A 23,511-nucleotide genomic window follows, 5' to 3' on the forward strand; every position below is an offset into this window, starting at 1 on the left:
CCACATAATTCGAAGGGTGCATATAAATAATTAAGTTATGGTAAAAGGAGATCGAAGCTGAGAAAATAGTAAAGCCAGAGAGAAGAATGTATACCACAGGCCCTGTGTGGTGGCTAGAGGTGCATGAACATTTGGCTTTGAGATTTGGGCACTCTTGCAAAGAGCAAGGCATGCTGCAGTTATGGAAATCAAAGCATTTATGAGGTCAAGGTTCACCTGGTGTTGAGGGGAAACATAATTTTTCTATTTATAGATGCCAAACAGGGACTTCTCCCTTCAGTTCCCCATTAACGATCTAGACACTGTGCTCTAGGTGACAGTCCTCAGAAAATCTCACAACAGTGAACACCAGGAGTCTTAGAGGTTTTCCCTATAACTCCCTAAACCCTGGGTCATGGCATGCTCCCAGAGCACCAGAACAGGGTACACCACATCCCCAGCTGGATTCAGGAGAGACTTGGGGAAATCCAGAGTTGTAGCTTTATTTGCTGTTCTTTGTGGTTTTTTTTTTTTTTTAAGATTTTATTTATTTATTGGACAGACAGAGATCACAAGTAGGCAGAGAGGCAGGCAGAGAGAGGAGGAAACAGACTCCCTGCTGAGCAGAGAGCCTGATACAGGGGGCTCAGTCCCAGGACCCTGGGATCTTGACCTGAGCCAAAGGCAGAGCCTTTAACCCACTGAGCCACCCAGGCGCCCCTGTTCTGTGTGTTTTATGTATATTTGTTTTTTTTTTTTTTTTTCCAATCATGGTTTATCATTGGCTGATGTAGCCATCTTTTTTTTTTTTTTGTATTTTTTTTTTGTATATTTGTTTTTAAGAACAACCCCCCCGCCCCTTGTCACACCATCCCAAATAAAACCAAGAGGTGTAGGTGTTTTGTTTTGCTTGGGATCAGAATCTCCTCTTGGAAGTCTTTATTTATTCTTTTTTTTAAAGATTTTATTTATTTATTTGACAGAGACCACAAGTAGGCAGAGAGGCAGGCAGAGAGAGAAGAGAAAGCAGGCTCCCCACTGAGCAGAGAGTCCAATGTGGGGCTCGATACCAAGACCCTGAGATCATGAGCCGAAGGCAGAGGCTTTAACCCACTGAGCCACCCAGGCGCCCCCTTGGAAGTCTTTAAAAGCAGAGCTGCTTTGGTTTCTAGCTCCCCTACCCCCACTCCAAAACTTAGGCCTTTCTTCCTCAAAGGGGGTCCCAAGCACCTCACAGGGCTGAGAGACAGTAGCCCAGAGACATTAATGCCAAGGAGGTTACCCCCTCCACTTCTCCATCTCTGGGTTTCTTCAGAATTTTTCACTTTACGACGGTGTGTGAAATTCTCTGCTGGTTTCCCATGGAGTCTGAGCAGTAAGCTGAAAGGAGAGGTCTATCACTCTAGAGTAGAGGTCAGTGGCAGTGCTCACCACAGCCGCGAGCCCCCAGGGACCCTGGTCCCTGCCCCTCAGCCCTGGGGACCACCCTGTTCTGCACAAGTACTCCAGACCCACAGGTCAGCCACCTTCCTACCTTGGTATCTTGCATTTACTGTTCCTCAGCCTAGAATGGCCCCCAGCCTGATTTCTGCATTCGATTCCGGTTTCTTAGATCACAGATCGCCTCCCCAGAGAGGACTTCCTTAATGTATCTGCCTGAGATAGTCCACATTTGTTTGTACAAAGCCCTTACCCCTAGAATTACACTATGTTTTTGCTATTGTCTGTGTCCCTACTAGACTATAACCTCTCAAAGGGCCAGGACCTTTCCATCTTGCTCATCAGTCTCTCCCTCTAGCTCCTGGAAACAGTGCCTTGTACCTGGCTGGGACTCAGCAGGTACTTGGTGAGTGAATAATTAAATGAACTGTAGAACGCTGGAGAGACAAAGTCAACTATTGTCCTAACATCCAAACGCTATCATTACTAATTCTTTGATATTTTTTCATTTCAAAGGTAATTAACTTCGGGGGGGGGGTCACAAGAAATCCTACAAGATCTGCGGGTACAGTCTTCAATATACACACAGACACACGTTCCCAAAATTTGACATATAATTTTTACCAGATTTCCTAATCCTGCTACCCCTGCTTAAATTCTTTTTTCCCCTCCTGAATAGTCCTGGCCTGATGCAAAGCACCCACTGGCCTCACATCATTCATTCTCTTTGCTAATCTGATTGCTGAAAAATGGCTCTCACTTTGATTGGCATTTCTGTGATTTCTTGTGAGGCTTGATCATTTTTCCAGGTTTGATTTCTGATTGCTTATTCTATTTCATAAATTGTTCGGGTTCTTCGACTATTTTTTGGAGTGTCTGTTGTATGAGCTTTTGAAATAATAAAGATGTGTACTAAAATGGTACATTACAGAAAGAAAACATTAAAAATGAGCCTTCCACACTGACAGCTTTTTCTCTGCCTCTCGTGGAACAACAGCTGTAGATTCATTTTCTGTTATTTTGCTTGGGTTGCCACACTTTGCACCTGGAGTAGTTTTAAAATCATTCAGGAAGGTGAACCAATAAAAAGCTACAATAAACTCTCTCCTGACTAATGAAAATAAATGCATGAATCAGAGTTTCCATTTCTTGTTAGGATAAAAGTGTACCTATTGTCTGAAGATAATAAAACAGTTTTGGTTTTGCTATTGCCAGGCCGTTGTATTAAATTCAAAGATACAAAGATAACTTTGTGGAGCAGAATAGTGAAGCGGCCGATTTCCTCTTTTTCCCAGTTAGGGCATTATTTGCCCAAGTTCACTAGCTTCGTAGATGAGCTTCCTTTCACAGGCCACTTTGGATCAATCTTGTGATATCCCCTAAATCAGATGGAATCTGAGCAGCACATGCTGATGCTGGTTTTGATGGAAGAAAATGTGATTTCTTTACAACAGTAGGATCCAGAAAAAAATCAGCATGCTAACTTGTTCTGGATGTATTATACCTCGCATGTTCTGGATATATGATAATGATGAAAATTCATGTCTCAATCTTTCAAATGCCAATAAAATACACATTTTAGGGCATGCATTTGCTAGGAAAACAATAAAAACCAGTGTTCCAGGCATTTCCATCGTGGACCCCGAGAAGAGCAGCGTTGCACCGTGGTTTGTCACCTGCGTTACTGTGGAGATGAGCAGACAGGAGAGCAAGTAGGAAAATCATTCTCTGGTGCTAAAAATCCAGGGTTTCCTGTGAAGTAAAGGCAGTGTGGGTTACAAGTCTAAAGCTGGAAGAACCGGGGGTATCTGGAAAACCTAAGGTCCACCTGTCAGATTGAGGGGCACCTGGAAGTGGGTTTAAGGCCTGAAACAGAGGGGCTGGGCAAGGCTGAAGGCACACATGTCCCTCAGCTCTGTGCCTTATCAGCTAAGCCGGCTGAGAAATTGCCTTGTGGTTATTCTCACCCAGAATTGGAATAAAGGGCTCAGTGTGAAGTTGGGATAGTACAACTTCTTGGTTTAATACTTTACAGATTTTTGGAACCAAATGCACCCTGAAGTGAAAAGTTGCCTTTTTTTTTTTTTTTTTTGCTGACCTTGTTGGACGGCTAATACTGTTTCTGGGAAATAAGAGAAACAAGCGGCTTATTGTTGGCAGGAGCTGAGAGAGACACAAGAAGGGCGAGAGACGTGTCTGCAGCCCTTTTTTCCTCTTCATTGTATCGTGACTGAGTCGAGGCTGGACTGTGACTGGATTTTTCTTCCTACCTCTGCAGACATGTGTTTTCCATCAGACAGGGCTGCGTGACACCTGACATTGGCCAGTTCACATGAGTTAAGCCATGTACGGCCCATAAACAGAGAGGAAAAGACCCACAGCTGCACTCAGACACTCTTGATGCTGAAATATTTTTGAAACTTGGTGTGGCTGGGTCTGCACGTATGTCAGAAACAATTTACACCTGTGTGTTTTGGCTTCTTCCAGGTGCATATCCTTACTTTCTGGAAGCTGCTGTGGCCAGAAGGTCTAGTGTTGCCTGATGGCAGTACGGCTTCCTGTTTAAACCTTCCTGAATTATGAAGTGGAACTTTAAAAAAAAAAAAAAAAGATTTTTTGTTTTCTTTATTTGAGAGAGAGCGAGCATAAGCAGGGGGAACAGCAGAGGCAGAGGGAGAAGCAGGGAGCCTGATGTGGGACTTGATCCAAGGACCCTGGGATCATGACCTGAGCTGAAGGCAGACACTTAACCTACTGAGCCATGCAGGTGCCCCTGAAATACAACTTCTAAAAGTTATCTGAGTTGTCTTTTTCTTATTTTTTTTTTTTAAGACTGAAGAAGTAATGGGGCGCCTGGGTGGCTCAGTGGGTTAAGCCTCTGCCCTTGGCTCAGGTCGTGATCTCAGGATCCTGGGATCGAGGCCCCCATGGTGCTCTGTGCTCAGCAGGGACTCTGCTTCCCTCTCTGCCTGCCTCTCTGCCTACTTGTGATCTCTGTCTTTCAAATAACTAAATAAAATCTTAAAAAAAAAAAAAGACTGAAGAAGCAAGCCCTATACCATTTTCTATAAAACTAGATCACACAAACAGGGTATCATCCTAACATGTGATTCATGGTGATTTCAGCATTTTGTAGTAGTAAATAAGTTAATTACACTAGTCTGTATTAGACTTTTTCATGAAATCGGGAAGAGGAAACAGATTCATGTCACTGAATTGAACTTAGTAGATCCTTTTTGATCACTGAGGGTGAGCAGGACCGGGCAGTGATTGGTGATCAGTGAAGCTGATATGCTAGCTATGCCCACCGTGGCATTCTAGCATATCCCCTGGGCTTCCTGCCTTTGTCACAGTCTCTGCCTGTGATTTATGCTGAGTCATTTATCCTTCCAAAGATCATCTCCAGATTGAGTGAATTGGCCTAAGTCTTCGGTTTTAAAATTGTGTCCCAAGGTCCCATGCTAGGATTTTAGGGGGATGTGAAGAGCTGCTAAGCAGACCCCAAAAGCTGTGTCAGTTCAGGTTTTCAAAATTCGTTTAATATTTTCATACCAGCGTTGAGAAATGGCCTGTAGGAAAAGCAGAGTGAAGGCAAGACCAAGAGGATTTCGAGAAGATAGCCGAAGGGGCTGCCATTTAAGTGCTCCCCGACCCATTGGTGCCAGCTGAGACTGTAGGCTTGCTTTTTTTTTTAATTTTTTATTTATTTTATTTAACAGAGGGAGAGAGAGAGATCACAAGTAGGCAGAGAGGCAGGCAGAGAGAGAGAAAGGGAAGCAGGCTCCTCTCTGATCAGAGAGCCCGACGCGGGGCTCGATCCCAGGACCCTGAGATCATGACCTGAGTCGAAGGCAGAGACTTTAACCCACTGAGCCACCTGTAGGCTTGCTTTGAACTGATCCCCTACATAGGAGGGTCGCCTCTGCTTCATGCCATCCACTGACACTACAGAAGGATCCTACTGCTAAAGAAAAGTTTGAGAACCCTGGTCTAAATAACTAAGGTCTATTTTAGCCTGAACTTCTACACTGATGGTACAAAGTAGGGTGAATACACGGGCCCCCCTGGAAGGAGCGCTTTGGGGAAACTGAGTTTGTAAACCACTAATGATAAAACAGAACCAAGTGAAATGGGTGCTGAGCAGAGAACTATGCTCTGGAAGTAAAGAGAAAACAGTCACCAAAACCTGGTATTCATTAAATACTGCCTTGTAAAATTATGGGAGTAATGGTTCCTATCAGTTTCTGACCCATAAAGCCTGAAACTGACTATAGTATTTCGTGTCTGTGCATCAGTAAGGCAGATCTGAAGTGCACTAAACTATTTTTGTTCTGTGTTTATAAAGAAAATCCATATTATTGGGGTTGGTTCCAAAGGGTGGAGGAGGGGAGGGAGGCTTGGCTCCTTGTCATGGCTTCTTTATAAAGAGCACAAATCCAGCTCTCGGGAAGATGAGAATTAGCTCAGATCACAGAAGAGTATATAGTTCAATCTTTAAAGAGATGCTTTTCAGCATGTATGGCCCAACCAGGAATCCAACAGGGAGGATTTCCTGACAGTCAGACTCCGTCAAGTGCATGCTTACAAGTGTTGCAGTGCAATGTCATAAGTAGTGCTCGAGCTCCCTAAAAAGTTTCAGAGTAAGTGGAGAAGGAATGTTTCCTCTCTGATTATTAGGTAGTGTGGGTGCAAAAGGACAGTCAGCTAGTTGTAATCCATGAAGGGCACACTGAGAGCTAGTCGGGACTGCCTGGCTGTGGTTCTAAATATCAAATAGGTCTTTTCGTATTGGCATTGGTTCTTTTTGTAAGGGGACGTGTTAGGATGGACACAGGAAGCCTCGTAGGGGGGGTTTTCAACTGCCGTGGGTTGCGTCAGTCAAGGCCTAAGGTGACCAGATGCCTATCTGTCTGGGACTCTCACTTCCTCATTAGCCCTGATATCCCATGTTCCAGAAAAGCCCTCCGACTCTGTCAGACCAGGACAATTGGTTACCCTTCCAGCATTTGCAGAGTGGGAAGGAAGATGAAGTGATTATTAAGCTTTCAGTTTAAGTCATGATTCAAGAGCCCTTGTGCTCCCCTCTGATAGGGCACTTAGGTTTTTGGAAGGGGTTTCTCATGCAATCTATATAAGCTTATTAGCTCCCACGTCGAATTGAAGAAGTTTCCTAGATCTCAAATCAAGTGTGTTACCCAAGGTGTGCATTTTTTTTTTAAGATTTTATTTATTTATTTGACAGAGATCACAAGTAGGTGGAGAGGCAGGCAGAGAGAGGGGGGAGGAAGCAGACTCCCCGACGAGCAAAGAGATGGGGGGCCCGATCCCAGGACCCTGGAATCATGACCTGAGCCGAAGGCAGAGGCTTAACCCACTGAGCCACCCAGGCACCCAAGGTGTGAATTTGACTGTTATCTAGTCAACCTGTTTGAGGAAACGGCAACCAGGTATTCAAAGCAATAAGTCAGCCTCTTTGAGGCTCTCCTCACTCTCAAGGGTTGATACTGGAAGGATTCTTTGGAATATTTAATGTTACATTATTACAGAAGCAAGTAAAAAAAAACAAAAATAGGTTAAAAAAAAACCTCAAAGATAGGTTATTTTGTATATATGGAAGGAAAGTTAATGTAGCAAGGTTTTCCTCACCCTATGAAAACTGACATGCAAGTTAAACCATCTTTGAAATTCCCCTGTTAAATCAGCAGTTGATTATGGAGAATTTAGGCAGATAAACCACAGTCTTGTATAACCCTTGCTTCCCTGTTTCATTTTTCTTTGTTTTATGTTACTTTGTTCAACATTCACCAGGCTGCTATGTTCCTTTCCCTGGATCCATGTCCTACACATCTGTTTAGTTGACTTTAAAGGGCTTAGCACATAGTAAGAGCTTTAATATTAATTCGTCTTCAATTCAGTTCAGATTCAGTACTGCCAAGACATCTGCTAAGTTGCAGTGGACCAGCATTTCCCAGTGTTCCTGCTGAGGAGAACACTAGTCTTCCAAGTTTGAGAAGTCCTGCATTTTCTGTCTCCTTCCTGGAAAGTCTCACTGTCTGTTAGAGCCGTAAAGGCTCTGAGGAAGCTTGCAACAAAATGAATTCTTTTAACTTTGTGTAGCCCAACATTTCCCAATCTTACTTGGCCATGGGACACCTCTGAAAGCAGCTATTGTTGTATTTTTATTGTAGCCTAATTTCCATATGCTCCCATGGAACACACTATAGACCATGGTGGTGGGTTTTTTGTTTTTTTTTTTAATATTTATCCATTTTTTATATACCCTATAAAATTTGTCCCTTTTTATGTATCCTATACAAATGAATAATACAAATGAATTAATAGTGAATATGGAAGAGACAGTGTCTTGCATAGTCCCTGGTGTCTGTTGAAGACGTAGTCACTGCACATACACACACACACACACGTGCACATGTGTGCGTGCACACGGTTTTTTAGAATGGTTTCAGATTTACAGAAAAATTGAAAAGATGGAGTTCCCATATACACATCAACTTCTCATATTATTAACATCTTACATTAGTATGCTACATTTGTTACAATTGATGAACCAATATGGATACAGGGATTTCCTTAGTTTTTACTTAATGTCTTTTTCTGTTCCAGGGTCCTGTACAGAACACATTACCTTTACTTGTCATGTCTCTTAAATTGTTCTTGGCCGTGATAGCCTTGTTTTGATGACCTTGATAGTTTTGAGGAATACTGCTTAAGAATTTTGAGGAATCCCCCCTGTTGGAATTTGTCTGATCTTTTTCTCTGATTAGAGTTGGGATGATGGGCTTTTGGGAGGAAGAGCTCTTTTTGTCACATCTTATCAAGGGTCATGCTATCACTGTGGCTTATCATTGTTGAGGTTGACCTTGATCATCTGGCTGATATACAGGAGTTCTTCCCTGTAAAGTGGCTGCCCCCCCCATTCAATACTGTACTCCTTGGGGGGAGGTCACTATATACAATCTACTATTAAGGAGTGGAAGTTTTGCTCCCCTCCCTGAGGATAGTGTATTTACATTAAATTATTTGGAATTCTTCCACTCAGGAGATTTGTCTCTTCTCCCTCCATTTATTTATGTATTCGGCCATTTGTTTATATGAGTGTGAACTCATGGATATTATATTTTTATGCAACTAATGAACTATAGTCAGCAACATGTGACACTTTCCCCATTACTGATAGAACAGAAGCACAGTTGGGGAGTGGGTTTCCAGAGGGTGTGTGTGTGGAAGAAGTTGTGCTCACAGAGACCTTCTCGCTCACTTAAATAGGTTTGTGCCTCTGACGTGTTGACAAAAACATGTTTTGTTTTTTTTTTCAAAACATGTATTTTTAAAAGTTCGACTTTGGGCTGCCTGGCTGGCTCAGTCGGTCAAGCATCTGCTTTCATCTCAGGTCATGATCCCAGGGTCCTGGGATCGAGTCCCACATTGGGCTCCCTGCTCAGTAGGAAGTCTGCCTCTCCCTCTCCCTCTGCTGCTGCTCTCTCTCTCTCTGCCAAATAAATAGATAAATAAAATCTTAAAAGAAATAAAGGGTTCACCTTAAAGTGCCAGGTATAGTGGTCTCTCAGCCAAGAAGGTGGTCAGAAGGAGAAAGGAGGCTGAGAATGAGATGAGAAATGCATACTTGCTACAGGCATTCCTTTTTTCCCTCCTCAGACTCACATGTGAATTGGGGAGAAGGATTTGGAGGGAGTAAAGTAATTTCTATGGCTTTCTAGGGCTTTGGTGTGGCTTCTAGCCATCAGCACACTGATTGTTCTTTCCATAATCTCCTCCGAGCCAGCTCCGTCTAGGCCTGTGATAGGTTTCATAGTTGAACCTAACCCCTTAAGGTTTTGTTTTCTTCACTTGGCATTGTGTGTGTGTGTGTTTCTGTATGTGTTTATATGTCCGTGTGTGTGTGTAACCAAGCCTGTTTTAAAAAATGAAGGAAGCAAGCCCAGGACACAAGAATAGCAAGTCTCTGAACTTCTCTGAGGCCAAGAAGACATTTGTCAAACATTCCAGGAGGCGCACTGGGCAGCCTCTGATTCCCTGGCCTCCCTCGTCGTCCGCAGCTCCTGGCTTGGAGAATCTGCCAGGACACTTTATAAACTGTTGCTCCCCATTCCCTTGGGCTGCAAAAGGCAAAAAGTTCAGGAGTGAGGCTTCACCTCTTTTTTTTTTTAAGTATCTGTTTCTTAGGTAGCAAATGATATGTGGGCTTAGAACTGAGGTCAGGGATCTTCCTGTCCTGAGCCTACTCGTGGGTCTTTGTGGAAGTGACCAAGTGTGTTTGCTGGAACAGTCCACAGGGTGCATTTGTGGATGTTGTCCAGGGAAGCATTAACCAAAGGGTTATATCCAACAGGGATAGTCACCCCCTCCCCCTGCCACCACACCCCATTCCTGTGTTGACCCTTTGTTCCACCAAGGACACAGTCATGGAATCAAAAGGGTGTTCAGATCTCATGCTGTGGAGTTTGTTTGACTCTGTGTTTTCTTTTTTACTCAACAAGAGCCGTTAAATGTTTCTGGCCACATAGCTGCAGAGTGTGCTTTTATTGATTTTCAGAAACGGAAGAGAAGGCAAGTTACTGAAGGAAAAGGAGATGAAAACAAAGAAAAAGATAAATGTGGATTTAAATTTAAATTCTAACTCTCTTGAAAGGAAAAGAAAAGATGTCTCTGCTTTAGTTTTGATACATTCCTGCTTCAGTGGAGAAATCTGTTTGGGTTATTCCTTTCTGTGGGGACTGGCAAAAGTCGAAAGCTGATGAGGTCTTTAGCCTTTTTGAGGCAATTCATGGCAACCTGCCCTCAACTGGTTTGGCCTCAGAAATGGCATTTGGGATACATTGCCCTTGGGTTTTTTTTTTGTTTGTTTGTTTGTTTTGTTTTTGTTTTTAGCTGAACTATTGTTCTGTCCCTAAAATATTCTGGCATATTATCCCAAGAAGTGTTAGATTCATTGCAGATTTACATGTTTTGCCTTCCTGTGCTCTCCTCAGGACTCCTCTCTGTTTATCTCTGTCTTGGGCCTTCTCTGCCCCCATTTTCTCTGAGTAGCTAGCGAAAGCAGAGGTTTTAAAGAACCTCAACCATCAGTAGCATTCATGAGCTGCAGGCTCAGAGAAGGTTCAGTGATAGTTGGAAACCAAACAACTAGAGGGAGCAGAGTGGCAGGTAGAATCATGGGCACCTCAGTGGGACCCAAGACACCTGGCTTCTAGGCCTCTGACCATTTTATGACCATGACCAAATTCACTCTTTCTTTGGGTATTGATTTTTGGCATTTCTACAAGGAGGAGTTATACCAGGCGGGCTTTCATGATCTTGATTACATTCTTTAAACATTATTTTTTTTTAAGATTTTATTTATTTATTTGACAGACAGAGATCACAAGTAGGCAGACAGGCAGGCAGAGAGAGAGAGGGGGAAACAGGCTCCCCACTGAGCAGAGAGCCCGATGAGGGAGGGGCTCCATCCCAGGACCCTGGGATCATGACCTGAGCTGAAGGCAGAAGCCTTAACCCACTGAGCCACCCAGACGCCCCTCTTGACTACATTCTTAAGCCAAAATTGTTGCTTATTAGATCATTTTTGGGATCACCGCCTTGCACTCCCATTAAGAAAATACTGAGTTTGTTGTATACATGACCACATTTTTATGTTTTTTACTTCTGTATTTTTATGTTTTCTATAAGTAATAAATGCACATAGGAAAGCTTCACATGGTATAGAAGGAAGAAAAGGAAGATCTCCTCCCATCCCTGACACCTGTTTTCCTCTCCAGAGTTACCCACGGTTACCAGGCTCTTAACGTGTTCTCCTTCAGATATTCGTTCTCTATGTGTAATATGCCCTCCCTTTCTAACTACAAGCAGTAGCAGGTCCATGCATAGAATTCTGTCCCTCGGCTTTTCCCCCCCCCCTGAACAATGTTTCCTAGAGATTGTTCCATTTAAGTACCTACAGAGCTCCCTCATTCTCAGGCATGGTTATAGAGAATTTCTGAACAGGTGTATCTTGATTTCTGATTGGTGGACCAAATTTTTAGTCTTTCGCTATTACACACAATACCGTGGTCAGTTCTCTCATAACAAAGTTCTGTGGGTGTGTATGCTTTACTTTGAAAACAAAACTGTTGTCTAAGTTCCATTCTTTTCTAGTCTCTATAGTTCATAACTGGAGATGTGGGGTCTGCATGATCCAGTCCATGAAATTAAGTGGAGGAAAGCAGCATCGCCCTCATTCTTCCCTGTCCATGTCTCTGTGAGGGCTGGTGTTTTGAAGCCTAGTAAGGGCGTGGTGTTAGAAGAGCTCATCTCCAAGTCTTCAACTCCCCCAGATAAGGAGGCAGAGGCTAATAAACTCTGCAGTATTTGCTTTTGTTGTGTGGAGTCCGTTGTGAGTAAACCCGACGCAGGTTTTGCTTATTGAAAGGGCAGGCTCCCCAAGTCCCTGAAGACAGTCTTGCTCTGGTGTATTTGTCTCATCGTGAAGTTACCAGAACCGAGTCAGTTTTAAAAATTAATAACCTCTGTGCTGCCAACAAGCAACCTAACTTTTTTCAAGCTTCTTTTTTCTAATCTGGGGATTTCTGATGTTGGCAATATTTCAGTGTACAGATTTCTCCTAGAGACACAGTCGGGCATCTTTTCGGGTCTGTAGCGGTTACATCAGAAAAAAGTAGGAGCATCCTTCTTCAGGAGTTAGAAATGACTGTCCCTGAAAATAGCAACTGTTCTTCCTTCTAAGCTTCCTTCTGGCTGGAAAGAGGTGTTACGAATTCAGCCCTTCTGGTTATCTGGACTTTGTCTGACTTTCAGCCTGCATTTAAGAGCACTTTTTTCCCGGTGATAACGGTGCGTGCACGATCCCTGACCTCCTACCCAGGCCTTCCAGTTGAGACTGTAAAATGCCCTGATCATTTCTAGAATATCACTTGAGAAATGAAACGCTCGTTTCAGTAATTTTGCATCGATTAGGACTGTGCTTTTTTTTTTTTTTTCCTGTTCTGAGACTGAGAACATGAAGAGATTGCCGACTGGTTTCATTCATTCGTCTCATCATTTCCTGAGCTTCCCTGTGCTCCAGGAATGGTGCCAGGAGGCATGAGCTCCTTGTGGTGGGCTTGATTCAGAAAGGAAAGTCTGCACCGTTAGGGAGAACACTCCAAAGCATTCTCACTTCCCGTTCAGGAGCTTGTGAGTGAGCAGACAGTTGTCCATCTCTCCAGACCTGCCTTGAACCCTTTCTGTTGGCAAGGCAAGCGGCTTTGGGCCCCAGGCCCTGTTTTGATGACCTGCTGTTTAAATGGTAGCTCTCTTGCTGTTGAAGGCAAACTCTTCAGAGGGTTGCTCTCAGTTTCAGCAGCTGTCCCTGTTCTTCAGGGTAAGGCGTGACCGAGGGCGGCCAAGGACAGTTGAAAGAGCCGGAGGACAGGATGCGTGGCGGCCTCCACTCTGGCTTGGGTGGCTCTACCTGCTGCCAACCAGAGCACACCCCTTCACCTCTCTCAGGTTGCCGTCTCCCTCCCGTAAAATAAAAGGATGGACACATCATTTCTAAGAATCCTGACAAAGCCTAACATTCTGGCATTCCACAGCCCCACAAATAAATTCACCTCATTTCTTCACACATTCTTTCCAACAGCCTGCTAATTCCTGTGAGGGCAGGAGCTATTTATCCAACGACAAGCCCAGTGGCTGGCACACAGGAAGTGCGGTAAAGATTTGAGGGAGTTATAAATAAATTTTTTAAAAAAGAATGTTTTTATCCTATCTCTACCCCCATCCGGAGGAAGTTCCTGCCGTGGAATTAATCGTTCCTCAAGGGAACCAGTTAGTCCACAGAAAATCCTTTGTGTTTGTGTCCCTTTTGAGTGTGTGCGTGTGGGTGGGGGGCGGTCTACATACACATTTAGTACGTAGATGATTAGGCTACTTTAAAATTCATTTAAGGAAATTCTTAGTTGTTGTAAAACATGTTTCCACATGATACTGTCTTCCAAATGAAAGATGTAAAATATTCAACTTTTAGACTTGAAATAAAGTATGCCAGTGATTTTCTTTTTTTAGAGACGGTGATACAGGATTCCTGGGTGGCTCTGTCGGTTAAGTGACTGCCTTCAGCTCAGGTCATGATCTCAGGTTCCTGGGATCGAGCCCTGCATTGAACTCCCTGCTTGGCGGGGAGCTTGCTTCTCCCTCTACCTCTATTTCTCTGTCTCTCATGAATGGATAAATAAAATCTTCAAAAAAAAAAAAAAATAGACAGTGGTACCAAACATAGCAAAAATTGAGAGTTTTTCCTCAGAAATGAAGTATATAAAACTATATCTTGTTTTGGGCTTTCATGTAAGAGCAAATAGACAGAAAAGTGTGGTTTTCTTTATTATAGAATATGGCCTAGGCAGAAGTTAAGCAAATTTGACTGGTAAACTGTTTAAGGAAAACTAGCACTTTAAAAAAATGTGTGTGTGTGTGTGTGTATGTGTGTGTGTATGCCAATTATAGAATTTATTAAAGGATTTTAAAATTCTTTCCGCAAGTTTAAGTACTGCATGTAAAATTTAAGGTGTTGGTAAGTGCAGATAAGTAGAAAATCCTTAAAAAGTTTTAAAGACTTCTAGAATGCCTTTATTCAATCACAAATGTGATTATCATTTTTTAAAAGATTTATTTATTTGAGAGAGAGCACACGCAGGAGGGAGGGATAGAGGGGGAGAGAGTGTTAAGAAGACTCCGTGCTGAGTGTGGAGTCCCATGTGGGACTTGATCTCCGGACCCTGAGATCAAAACCTGAGCTAAAACTAAGAGTCGGACACTTAACTGACTGTGCCAGCTAGGCAACCCATGATTATCATTTTTTTAAAGATTTTATTTATTTGAAAGATAAATAAAGATAGATAGATTTAAAGATTTTATTTATTTGAAAGATAAATAAAGATAGATAAATAAAGAAAGATAAATAAATAAAGATAGAGTGCACATGTGGACACATGGGCAGGGGGTGGGGAAGAGTGAGAAGTAGACTCCCCACTTAGCAGGGAGCCTGATGTGACCCTCAGTCCCAGGATCCTGCGATCATGACCTGAGCTGAAGGCAGTCACTTAATCGACTGAGCCACCCAGGTGCTCCCATGAGAATCATTTTTATGTAATTTCTTCTGCACTCATTTTTTTCCTTTGCAAAAACTATATGTAACATCTTTTCCTCAATCCGGTATTTGTTTCTGAGCTTAGCTCATGCTCCTTTGAGGTACCCTTTTTTTAACAAAGCATCAGTGGAGTCCTGCTTCTGTGTAGGTCCCTGGTCTAGGTACTGTGTTTTACATCTTGCTTGCCAGTCACCCCTGTCCTAGATATTATTGTGCACCATTGTGTATCTATAATCTCACGCCCTCCTTAGCTCTGACATGAACACGCAGGTTGTCTAGAAAGTGCACACACACCCAGATGTCCTGCTGAAATTACATCATCTGTTGTGGTAACCTTTGTGTGAAAACCTGAAATTCGCTTTTGACCACTATGTTCTTAAAGGCTTTAAAATGTGCTCTAGACACAGGGAAAGTGTGAAATAATTTTTAACAGGGCACCAAATGCCAAGACTAGATGAATCAGGAGTGGCGCTAGTGTCTGAGCCTCCATGAATTGAATTAAGGTAATAATTACTTAAACAGTAATGATTAACAGGAAAGTACTTTGGCAGGAATCTCAGGAATCTATACTCCAAAGCACAGAGCATTCTGATGTTCTCTTTCTGATAAGGTGTTGTAGGACCTGTTCATTAATTTGCTTGGTCTTCCCTCCCGTAGTGATGAATCACCAGCACCAGCAGCAGATGGCACCCACTCCCCTGAGCCAGCAGAACCACCCTCCTCAGAACCCACCAGCAGGGCTCATGAACATGCCCAATGCTCTGACCACTCAGCAGCAGCAGCAGCAGAAGCTCCGACTTCAGAGGATCCAGATGGAGAGAGAGAGGATCAGAATGCGCCAAGAGGAGCTCATGAGGCAGGTATGACCTTCTGTGGTGCCTACTGGAGGCTCCATGACCCTACGGGGGTAGGTAGCTGCGGGTCATCAGGGTAAATCTTTCTCTAGAAGCATTAAAGGTCCAAAGCCTACTCCAGACCATATGAGTAGAATCCAGGTTTTTCTCCCAATATCTACCTGCCTTGTCTTCAGAGCCAGACGTACGAGTACGAGGACTAGCTGTGTTAGCATGGCTGCCTTTGGGTTCTACTGCTGATCTTTAGAAGAGGAGGAAGAAGACTCTATTCCAGTGATCTGTTGCTGTGTAACATTATCCCAAAATGCAGTGGCTTAAAACATTAGCCTATTTTATTATATCATACAATTTTCTGGGTCAGGAATTTGGGCGAAGCTTAGCCGGCTCGTTCTTCTGGCTTCCATGGTGTTGATGGAGACCACTTTCAGTAGTGTTCAGCTGGTGGGTGGGTTGGTCTGGAGGGTTCAAGATGGCTTCACTCAAGTATGTGGCATCATGATAAGGATTGCTGGAAGACTAGGCTTGGTTGGGACGGAAACCTGGGACGTCTGTATTTGGCATCTCTTGCTAGCACAGCAGTCTCACTGGTGGGACATATTGCATAGCAGCTTGGGTCTCCCAGAGAGAATGTTCCAAGAAACAAGAAGTAGAAGCTGCCAGTGTCTTAGGATCTGGTTCTGGAAACTGTCACAGAGTCACTTCTCCCATATGCTCTCCATCAAAGAAATATCAGATTTGCCCTAGATTAAAGCAGAGAGCAGAAAGGATGTTCCATGGACAAAATGACTAAGAATTTGCAACCATCTTTGGTCCGCCATGGAGCATGAAAAAGAGCTGGGAAAAACTGAAAGAGAATGAGAAAGGTAAATGTTTGTATACGGGCTCTGAGAGAGCGGGTATTGATGGGTACCTTTGTGCCATACCGCCCACAATGCATTCATTCAGTCAGTCAGTGGACAGAACGTTGCCCTGTGTCCTCTGTGGGTCATAGCTGATGCAGCACTTCAAAACATGAATAAAACAATCCCTGAAGGAACCCACAGTTTCCTGCCTCCCTCCGTGGCTTGGTCTGTGCAAGAACAAAATTATTTCTTCTGTGTTGCTAAACTAATGTAAACCATGTTTTTAGGTCTCATCAGTTTTGCTGGCTACTTTTTAGGGAGGAAAGCTTCAGCTTATTGTTCTAATTCTTGAGACTTTGCTTTATGACTCACACAAAGCAAGATACACAAGTAGCTTCCTTTCACTAGTTTAAGGAAATAAGTACTTCTAACTCTTTCAGGGGGCTTTCTTGGAAGAGCCTGGGAGTGTCACAGTCAGTGCTGCCTTTTCTTTTAGTCACATCTGATACTTTTAAAAATACACATTGATTTCTATAAAAGAATAATATATTTCTCATCAGATAAATTCTAGGATATAAAGTATCAATACAAAACATGGCAAACTAAAATAATCCCCTAGACATTGGCTCTGACAATGAATATAAATTGTGCTTTGTTGTTCAGTGGAACTACCCTGAATTTGAGGAATACAGCTTTGTAATACAACTACAGTTGTGCCTTTTTCCCCTGAGGATTTATGTCTAAACGTTCATGGTTATTTCAGGGTAACAGTTGTTTATACTGTTTTTAGATACACAGGATCATGTTTCTTAACAGGAAATAATTACATTATTACTTTTTGTCTTACGATAATAATTGCATTTGTAATATTTTTTCTGTTTCATGATATAGAGTAAGGGTAACAGTATCATAGTAGCATTTGTAACTTTTCTCTTAGTTTTATATTTAAATGAACTTAATGCTTTTTTTTAACTTTTCTCTTAGTTTTATATTTAAATGAACTTAATGCCTTTTTTTTTTTTGCACAAATCTACAGACTGTTCTGCAAAGAATGATTTGTTTCTCAGTTTCTGCCACTTTCTGTCTTTCTTTTGTCCCACTGCCTTCTTTCCTACAGAAAGTATTTCTGCAAAGGGCTGGGGGAAAGTGCCCCACATCGTTTCCTTTATTCCAACCATAGGTGCCTTTGAACCAGGATGTAGTATTGATGGTTCATATTACAGAAATGCCAACCAAGTTCATTAAACGCTGATCCCTAGAGGCTGTGGAACTTAGCGCATTTTGCTGCATCATACTGGGCAATGCTGCTGTATGGGACAGCGGAGGGAAATGTCCAGAGTTTTTTCTTCCCATCCAGAAGCAGCCTGCTCCTCAGTGTCAAAGATACCATTTAAGGCCAGATGGTAAATAGTGTTGCAGCATTCTCTGATACTTTTCTGGGGTGTTTGCCAAGAAGCCTAGTTGTTCAGGTGTGGATTACATCTATCGTCTTGGTGGTTTTTTACTTCCTTCCCCCCCCCTGGTGATTTTCTGCTTCACTATTTACACTGCTCAAATAAAACCTTCAAAAAAATTTTTAAAATAAGATTTATTTATTTTGAGAGAGACAGAGAGCATGCTTATGTTGTGTGCGTGAACTAGGGGGAGGGGCAGAGGGAGAGAGGGAGAGAAGCAGACTCCCCTCTGAGCACAGCATAAAGGGGGCTTGATTCCACCACCCTGAGATCATGACCTGAGCTGAAATCAGGAGTCAGATGGTCAACTGACTGAGCCATCTTGGCACCCCATGAGGAGGTCTAAAGATTATCTATAGACTTTATTTCTTCATCCTGTCCCATTCCCATGCCCTCCATGGGCAACAAGTGCCTTAACCTCCTTAGCTCACTGGACATTCTGTAAGGAGCATGGCTCTCCTCTTACAGGGGGGCCCTAGCTGTGCAGGCTTTCTTCTCAGGGTCCCTGCCTTGCCCAGCCTTGATCTACCTGCAGTTCCATCAAGAAAGAATTTCTAGAAGAGAAGCCCCATCCTATTTCTGTCTCCGTAGTGGGAAGGGAGGTTGGCAAAATTTAATGAGTAAGATGAACTTATTCCCTAATTCTTGGGAAAGCATCACCATTCTGAAAATTGTTATCATCCTTAGATATATAATAAATGTGAAAGCTCCTTACAAATTAAATACTGTGTAAATACTTGGTTTCATCCCTCCATCCTCTTTTTCCTTCCTCCATACCATCGTCCCTCCAGGCGTGTTATCTGATGGTGGTGCACTGTGGAGAAAGAACCGCCTCAGTATTGGGTGAGCCCACGTGGGCTACATAATGCTAGGGGCTCAAATGTTAACTCGTGGTCATGGAAATCATGTAGAATATCAAGAAATGGTTGTAAAGAAAGTTTGATTACAGATATGAGGTGAACCTTCGATATTTCAGGGTGGAAAATGACTTTTTTCATTCTTTTCTCCATCTCCTCATTCCTTTATCCAACCAGTGTTTCTGTGGTGAAAAATAAAACAAAAAGATAAATGGGACTTGGCCACCTTCGGATAACTTGTATCTTACCAGACAGGCAAAATGATGAAATTAAAGTGATTACAACTAATGCAAATCAAAATGATTACAGCTAATCCAGATGTGTGGCCAGAAGGGTAAATTCGAACTCCTTCCTCCTTCCATCTTTGGCTTTCATTCCTGCCACAGGGCAGAGTTCTGTGAAGCGAGCAGAAGGTACTTCTTTATTTCTCTTCAGTGGCTCCTCAGGCCAACAGGTTGTTAACAGTCCACAGCATTAAAATCAAAGGGTCAATGGGGCGCCTGGGTGGCTCAGTGGGTTGAGGCCTCTGCTTTCGGCTCAGGTCATGATCCCAGGGTCCTGGGATCGAGCCCTGCGTCGGGCTCTCTGCTCAGCGGGGAGCCTGCTTCTTCCTCTCTCTCTGCCTGCCTCTCTGCCTACTTGTGATCTCTGTCTGTCAAATAAATAAATAAAATCTTTAAAAAAAAAAAAATCAAAGGGTCAGTGAAGTTTTTGCTATCTCCCTTGATTAGGAATCTTCTGAAGTAGGAGAGTTCCATTAAAAATGGTCCCTACAACTTAGCATTGGCTGGTGTAGCCAAGTTGAATTTCTTATGTCCAATAACTGATGAATTATCTCGGGTTGCGGCAGGTGCTCCAAGCTCAGGGGAATCCTGGCCAAGTCTTGCAATACACAGTCGTCTTAGGAAAGTGTTTCACTGCTTTCCACAGGCATCCATCGCAGACATTGTGGAAAGTAAATTTTTGTGAGACATTCTCGGTTGTCCATGATAATGAGAGTTTTATTATCCTTGTGAAATTTCCCAAACATGGAGAGGCAGCTTCAAGTTCGTAAGAGAAATGGCAATTCGAGAAAATGCAACCATCTCAGTTGAAGCTGTACCTCCTGGTATCTTCGTAGTTTTTAAAAAGAAATTTGGATTCAGTTTGTGACATTTTTTTCTTTTTTAAGATTTTATTTATTTATTTGACAGACAGAGATCACAAGTAGGCCGAGAGGCAGGCAGAGAGAGGGGAGGGGAGGAAGCAGGCTCCCCACCTAGCAGAGAGCCTGATGCGGGGCTCCATCCCAGGACCCTGAAATCACAACCTGAGCGGAAGGCAGAGGCTTTACCCACTGAGCCACCCAGGTGCCCCCATTTTTTCTTTTTAATTAGACAAAGTTTTTTTTTTAAAGACTGCCTTTGTTTTATTTTATTTTATTTTTACAAGTTTTTATTCATTTGACAGGAAGAAAGAGTGAGAGCACAACAGGGAGAGGGCAAAGGGAGAGGGAGAAGCAGACTCCGAGCAGGGAGCCCAACCATGGGGCTTGATCCCACGACCCTGGGATCATGACCTGAGTCTAAGGAAGATGCTTAACCAACTGAGCCATCCAGGTTCCCTGGAAATATAAAGTTTTTAATTTATAAAAATATAATGGCGTAGGGTTTTAGTTGTTTTTTTTGTTTGTTTTGTTTTTGTTTTTGTTTTCTGATTGAGACAAAAGAAGCATTTGGTAAGTGAAAGAAGCCAGGTCTTTATGATTCCATTTCTATGACATTCTGAAAAAAGGCAAAACTATAGGAACAGAGAATAAGTAAGTGGGTGCCAACATTGGGTGTTGGGAGGGGCTGCCTACAAAGGGGTAGCACTAGGGGATTTGGGGGATAGTGGCATTGTTCTGTACCTTGATTGGGGTAGCTGTTTCACAACCCATGGATTTTTCAAAACTCAGAAATGTACACCACAAGGGCACCTGGGTGGCTCAGTGGATTAAAGCCTCTGCCTCCGGCTCAGGTCATGATCCCAGGGTCCTGGGATCGAGCCCCACATCGGGCTCTCTGCTCAGCAGGGAGCCTGCTTACTCCTCTCTCTCTGCCTGCCTGTCTGCCTACTTGTGATCTCTGTTTGCCAAATAAATAAATAAAATCTTCAAAAAAAAAAAAAGAGAGAGAAAGAAACATACACCACAAAGAGTGGATTTTACTGTATACCAGCTAAAATAATAAGAAAGTAAAATTATCACACAAGAAAGACAAAACATACATTCATTGTAAAACAGTGTTTAAAATAGTCAAAACCAAGAACAAAGTAACCACTCATACATAGCCTTACCTAAAGAGAGTGGCTGTGAAGATGTTGGTGATTTCTCTCCAGTCTTTGTATGTATTTGTGCGTATGCTTTGTTTTTAAAACAAAATTGGTAGCATACCAAACTTCTGTTTTATTATCTCTTCTTCTTCTTCTTTTTTTTTTTAAGATTTTATTTATTTATTTGATAGAGATCACAAGTAGGCAGAGAGGCAGGCAGAGAGAGAGGGGGAAGCAGGCTCCCCGCTGAGCAGAGAGACCGATGTGGGGCTCGCTCGATCCCAGGACTCTGGGATCATGACCTGAGCCGAAGGCAGGGGCTTTAACCCACTGAGCCACCCAGGCGCCCCTATTATCTCTTCTTCTTTCTTTCTTTCTTTATTTTTTATTATCTCTTCTTCTTAATAATACTGGGACATTGTGTATTATTCTGTATGAGCCATGGAAGTTGTGCTATGACTTTGGTTGGATCTATTGTAAGCTGCCTGGGATCCTTCCTACAACAGGCTGGACATTATTTTTTTTAATTACCATGAACCACACAGGCCCACAATGAGTGTAGAATATTCTGCTGTTACAGCTTGGAAATCAACACAGTATTTGCTCAGTATCATAAAGGGCATGTTTGCAACTTTACCCAATGAAATGGAAAGTTTTGGTAACTGGTAAGGAATTGAGAAACAGGCTTCTCAGTCACTATTTACTCATCTAAAAGAACAATTCCTTGACATGAAAACAGAGTCCTGGCTTTATCTGAGCAGAGTATTTCTTTTCATGTGTATTACTCATTTAATTAGGAAGCTGGGGGGGCCTTCTGCCTTGAAGATTTTAACCCCAAGGACTTCCTGTCAGTCCCCAGGACCTGGAATTCGTAAGTGGAGAAGCCTTAGCTCCCCCTTGCCCCTTCTCAGGGCCTGCCTTGTTGAGAAACCATTATTATTCTTAGACAAATTCAGCCCTGCTTTTAGCCTGGGTCCGTCCTTTAATTGGGGCTCCGTGGATAGGAGAATGCAGCTTGTCAAACAAAACTGCTGACTAAGCCTGGCCTCTAGTTGCCAGGGCAACGGGGACGAGGACAGAGGGTTTGGGCAGGAGGCCTCGGAATTCTTCTGGCAGGTCTCACAGATTTCTATTAGGCCTGACAGCCACTACGGGGTCCGGCTGGCCAGCTGGCTGGCCTCGAGCAGCCATTCCTGACCGTGGGCCCGGGAGGGACACACCCGGCTGGGAGCAGCGCTGCCCTGGGGGAAAGAATCTGGAGTCTGGGTTTTGTCATGTGAAGAATAGCTATTTTGAGAGTTTAGAAAGTGTGGTGTTATAGCAGACCATGAAACATCAATGGTGGTGGCTATTTCATGAAGAGTCTTTCCTTCAGTCATTATAATTTAACTTGTAGAAAAGCATTTCATAGAACCCGGTTGCAGGGATGACTGGGACATCAGAAGTCATGTCGTCCAACCAGTGTGGGACTCCATCTGTGGTAGCCTTGCTCGTTAGGTTCATTCACTGATTTGCTCAGCAAATGCTCCAGGTCCTAAATGCACAGCAGGGAGTGGACAAACTTGGGCCATCCTCTCCAGTGAGCTTTAGCTCTAGCTTCCGTCAAGTCCCAGAAATAATCCATTTTCTAAAATGTCCTGGTGCTCCGATACTGTTGAGGAATAACATCAATTCGAGTCTTTTTACAAGGACCCTTTTTTAAAATGTAAATTGAACACATTTTTCAAATAAAGGTGACCACATCTGCACAAAGGAAAAGCAGCTTCATATTTCTGATCTCCATAAGCTCACCAAGGTATGAAGAAACAGACCATTTCAAAAGCCATTCAGCTATTTTTTTTTTTTTTCTGAAGTGAAGAGAGAATATCTAAACTGTGAAGTTTTCCTTAATGTGATTCTAAGGGGTACAGATTCTAGAAAAACAGGGGGTTGTGGTATACATCCTGAATTGAAAGAGCAGCAAACAGGCCAGGGATAATCATTATGGCCTCAACAAATGTCTTCTTCCAAAGGGTTAGAGTTTTGACTCTTCTTCCATACCAGTGGTCTGGCCGCTGAGCATGGATGATTAGGTATTTGTAAAAGGGAGGCTCCAGGAAATGTGACAGTGAATTTCTAGAATCTCTTGGCACAGAGTTAAAGAGAAATATACATTGGGAATTTTTTTTTTTTCCTTTAAGAAGGTAAATAATTCAGCGTTCTGAAGTCCCTGAGGGTTTTGGCAGAGACAGCAACTTTGCTGCACCAGAATAACTCTTTTAATATTAGGATTTCAAAATGTTGTCTTTATTTGATTTTTTTCATTTGTTTCTACTCACCGCACCCTTTATAATTAAAACAGTCCAGTCCTCTAGTTTTGTGGAACCCCTGGCCACACAGGCTTCCATCATTAGAGCATCCTCAGAAGGGTGATTGTCATCGTGTTTTCTCTGAAGCACATTCCAGCGAGGGCAAGAGCTGCTGGCTGTGGGGGCTCCCCCAGGCGAGGACAGCCTGGGCTGCAGGATGCTTTCAACTGCTGTTTACTTTCTCACCTCCTCTGTTGATTTATTCCACAGGCAAACTGCAGGCGAGTGGGGAGCTGGAAGGAAAGGGGGTTTGAGGTTTGCTCCCAGGGACATCTTCAAC

General features: G+C 43.0%; 1 protein-coding gene across 3 annotated transcripts in view; it reads left to right on the top strand.

The window, feature by feature from the left end:
* Positions 1-23,511, top strand: part of LOC111148215 (WW domain containing transcription regulator 1) — a 134,908-nt gene that overhangs the window by 95,196 nt on the left and 16,201 nt on the right. For all 3 annotated transcript variants that reach the window (XM_022504697.1, XM_022504679.1, XM_022504688.1), the window contains one exon: positions 15,242-15,444. In XM_022504697.1, coding sequence (XP_022360405.1) covers positions 15,242-15,444 — 203 coding nt within the window. The remainder of the gene's footprint in view (positions 1-15,241; positions 15,445-23,511) is intronic.

This window comes from Enhydra lutris, unplaced genomic scaffold, assembly GCF_002288905.1.
Source record: "Enhydra lutris kenyoni isolate GAN:26980312 unplaced genomic scaffold, ASM228890v2 scaffoldscaffold2, whole genome shotgun sequence".
In the NCBI taxonomy this organism is placed as follows: domain Eukaryota; kingdom Metazoa; phylum Chordata; class Mammalia; order Carnivora; family Mustelidae; genus Enhydra; species Enhydra lutris.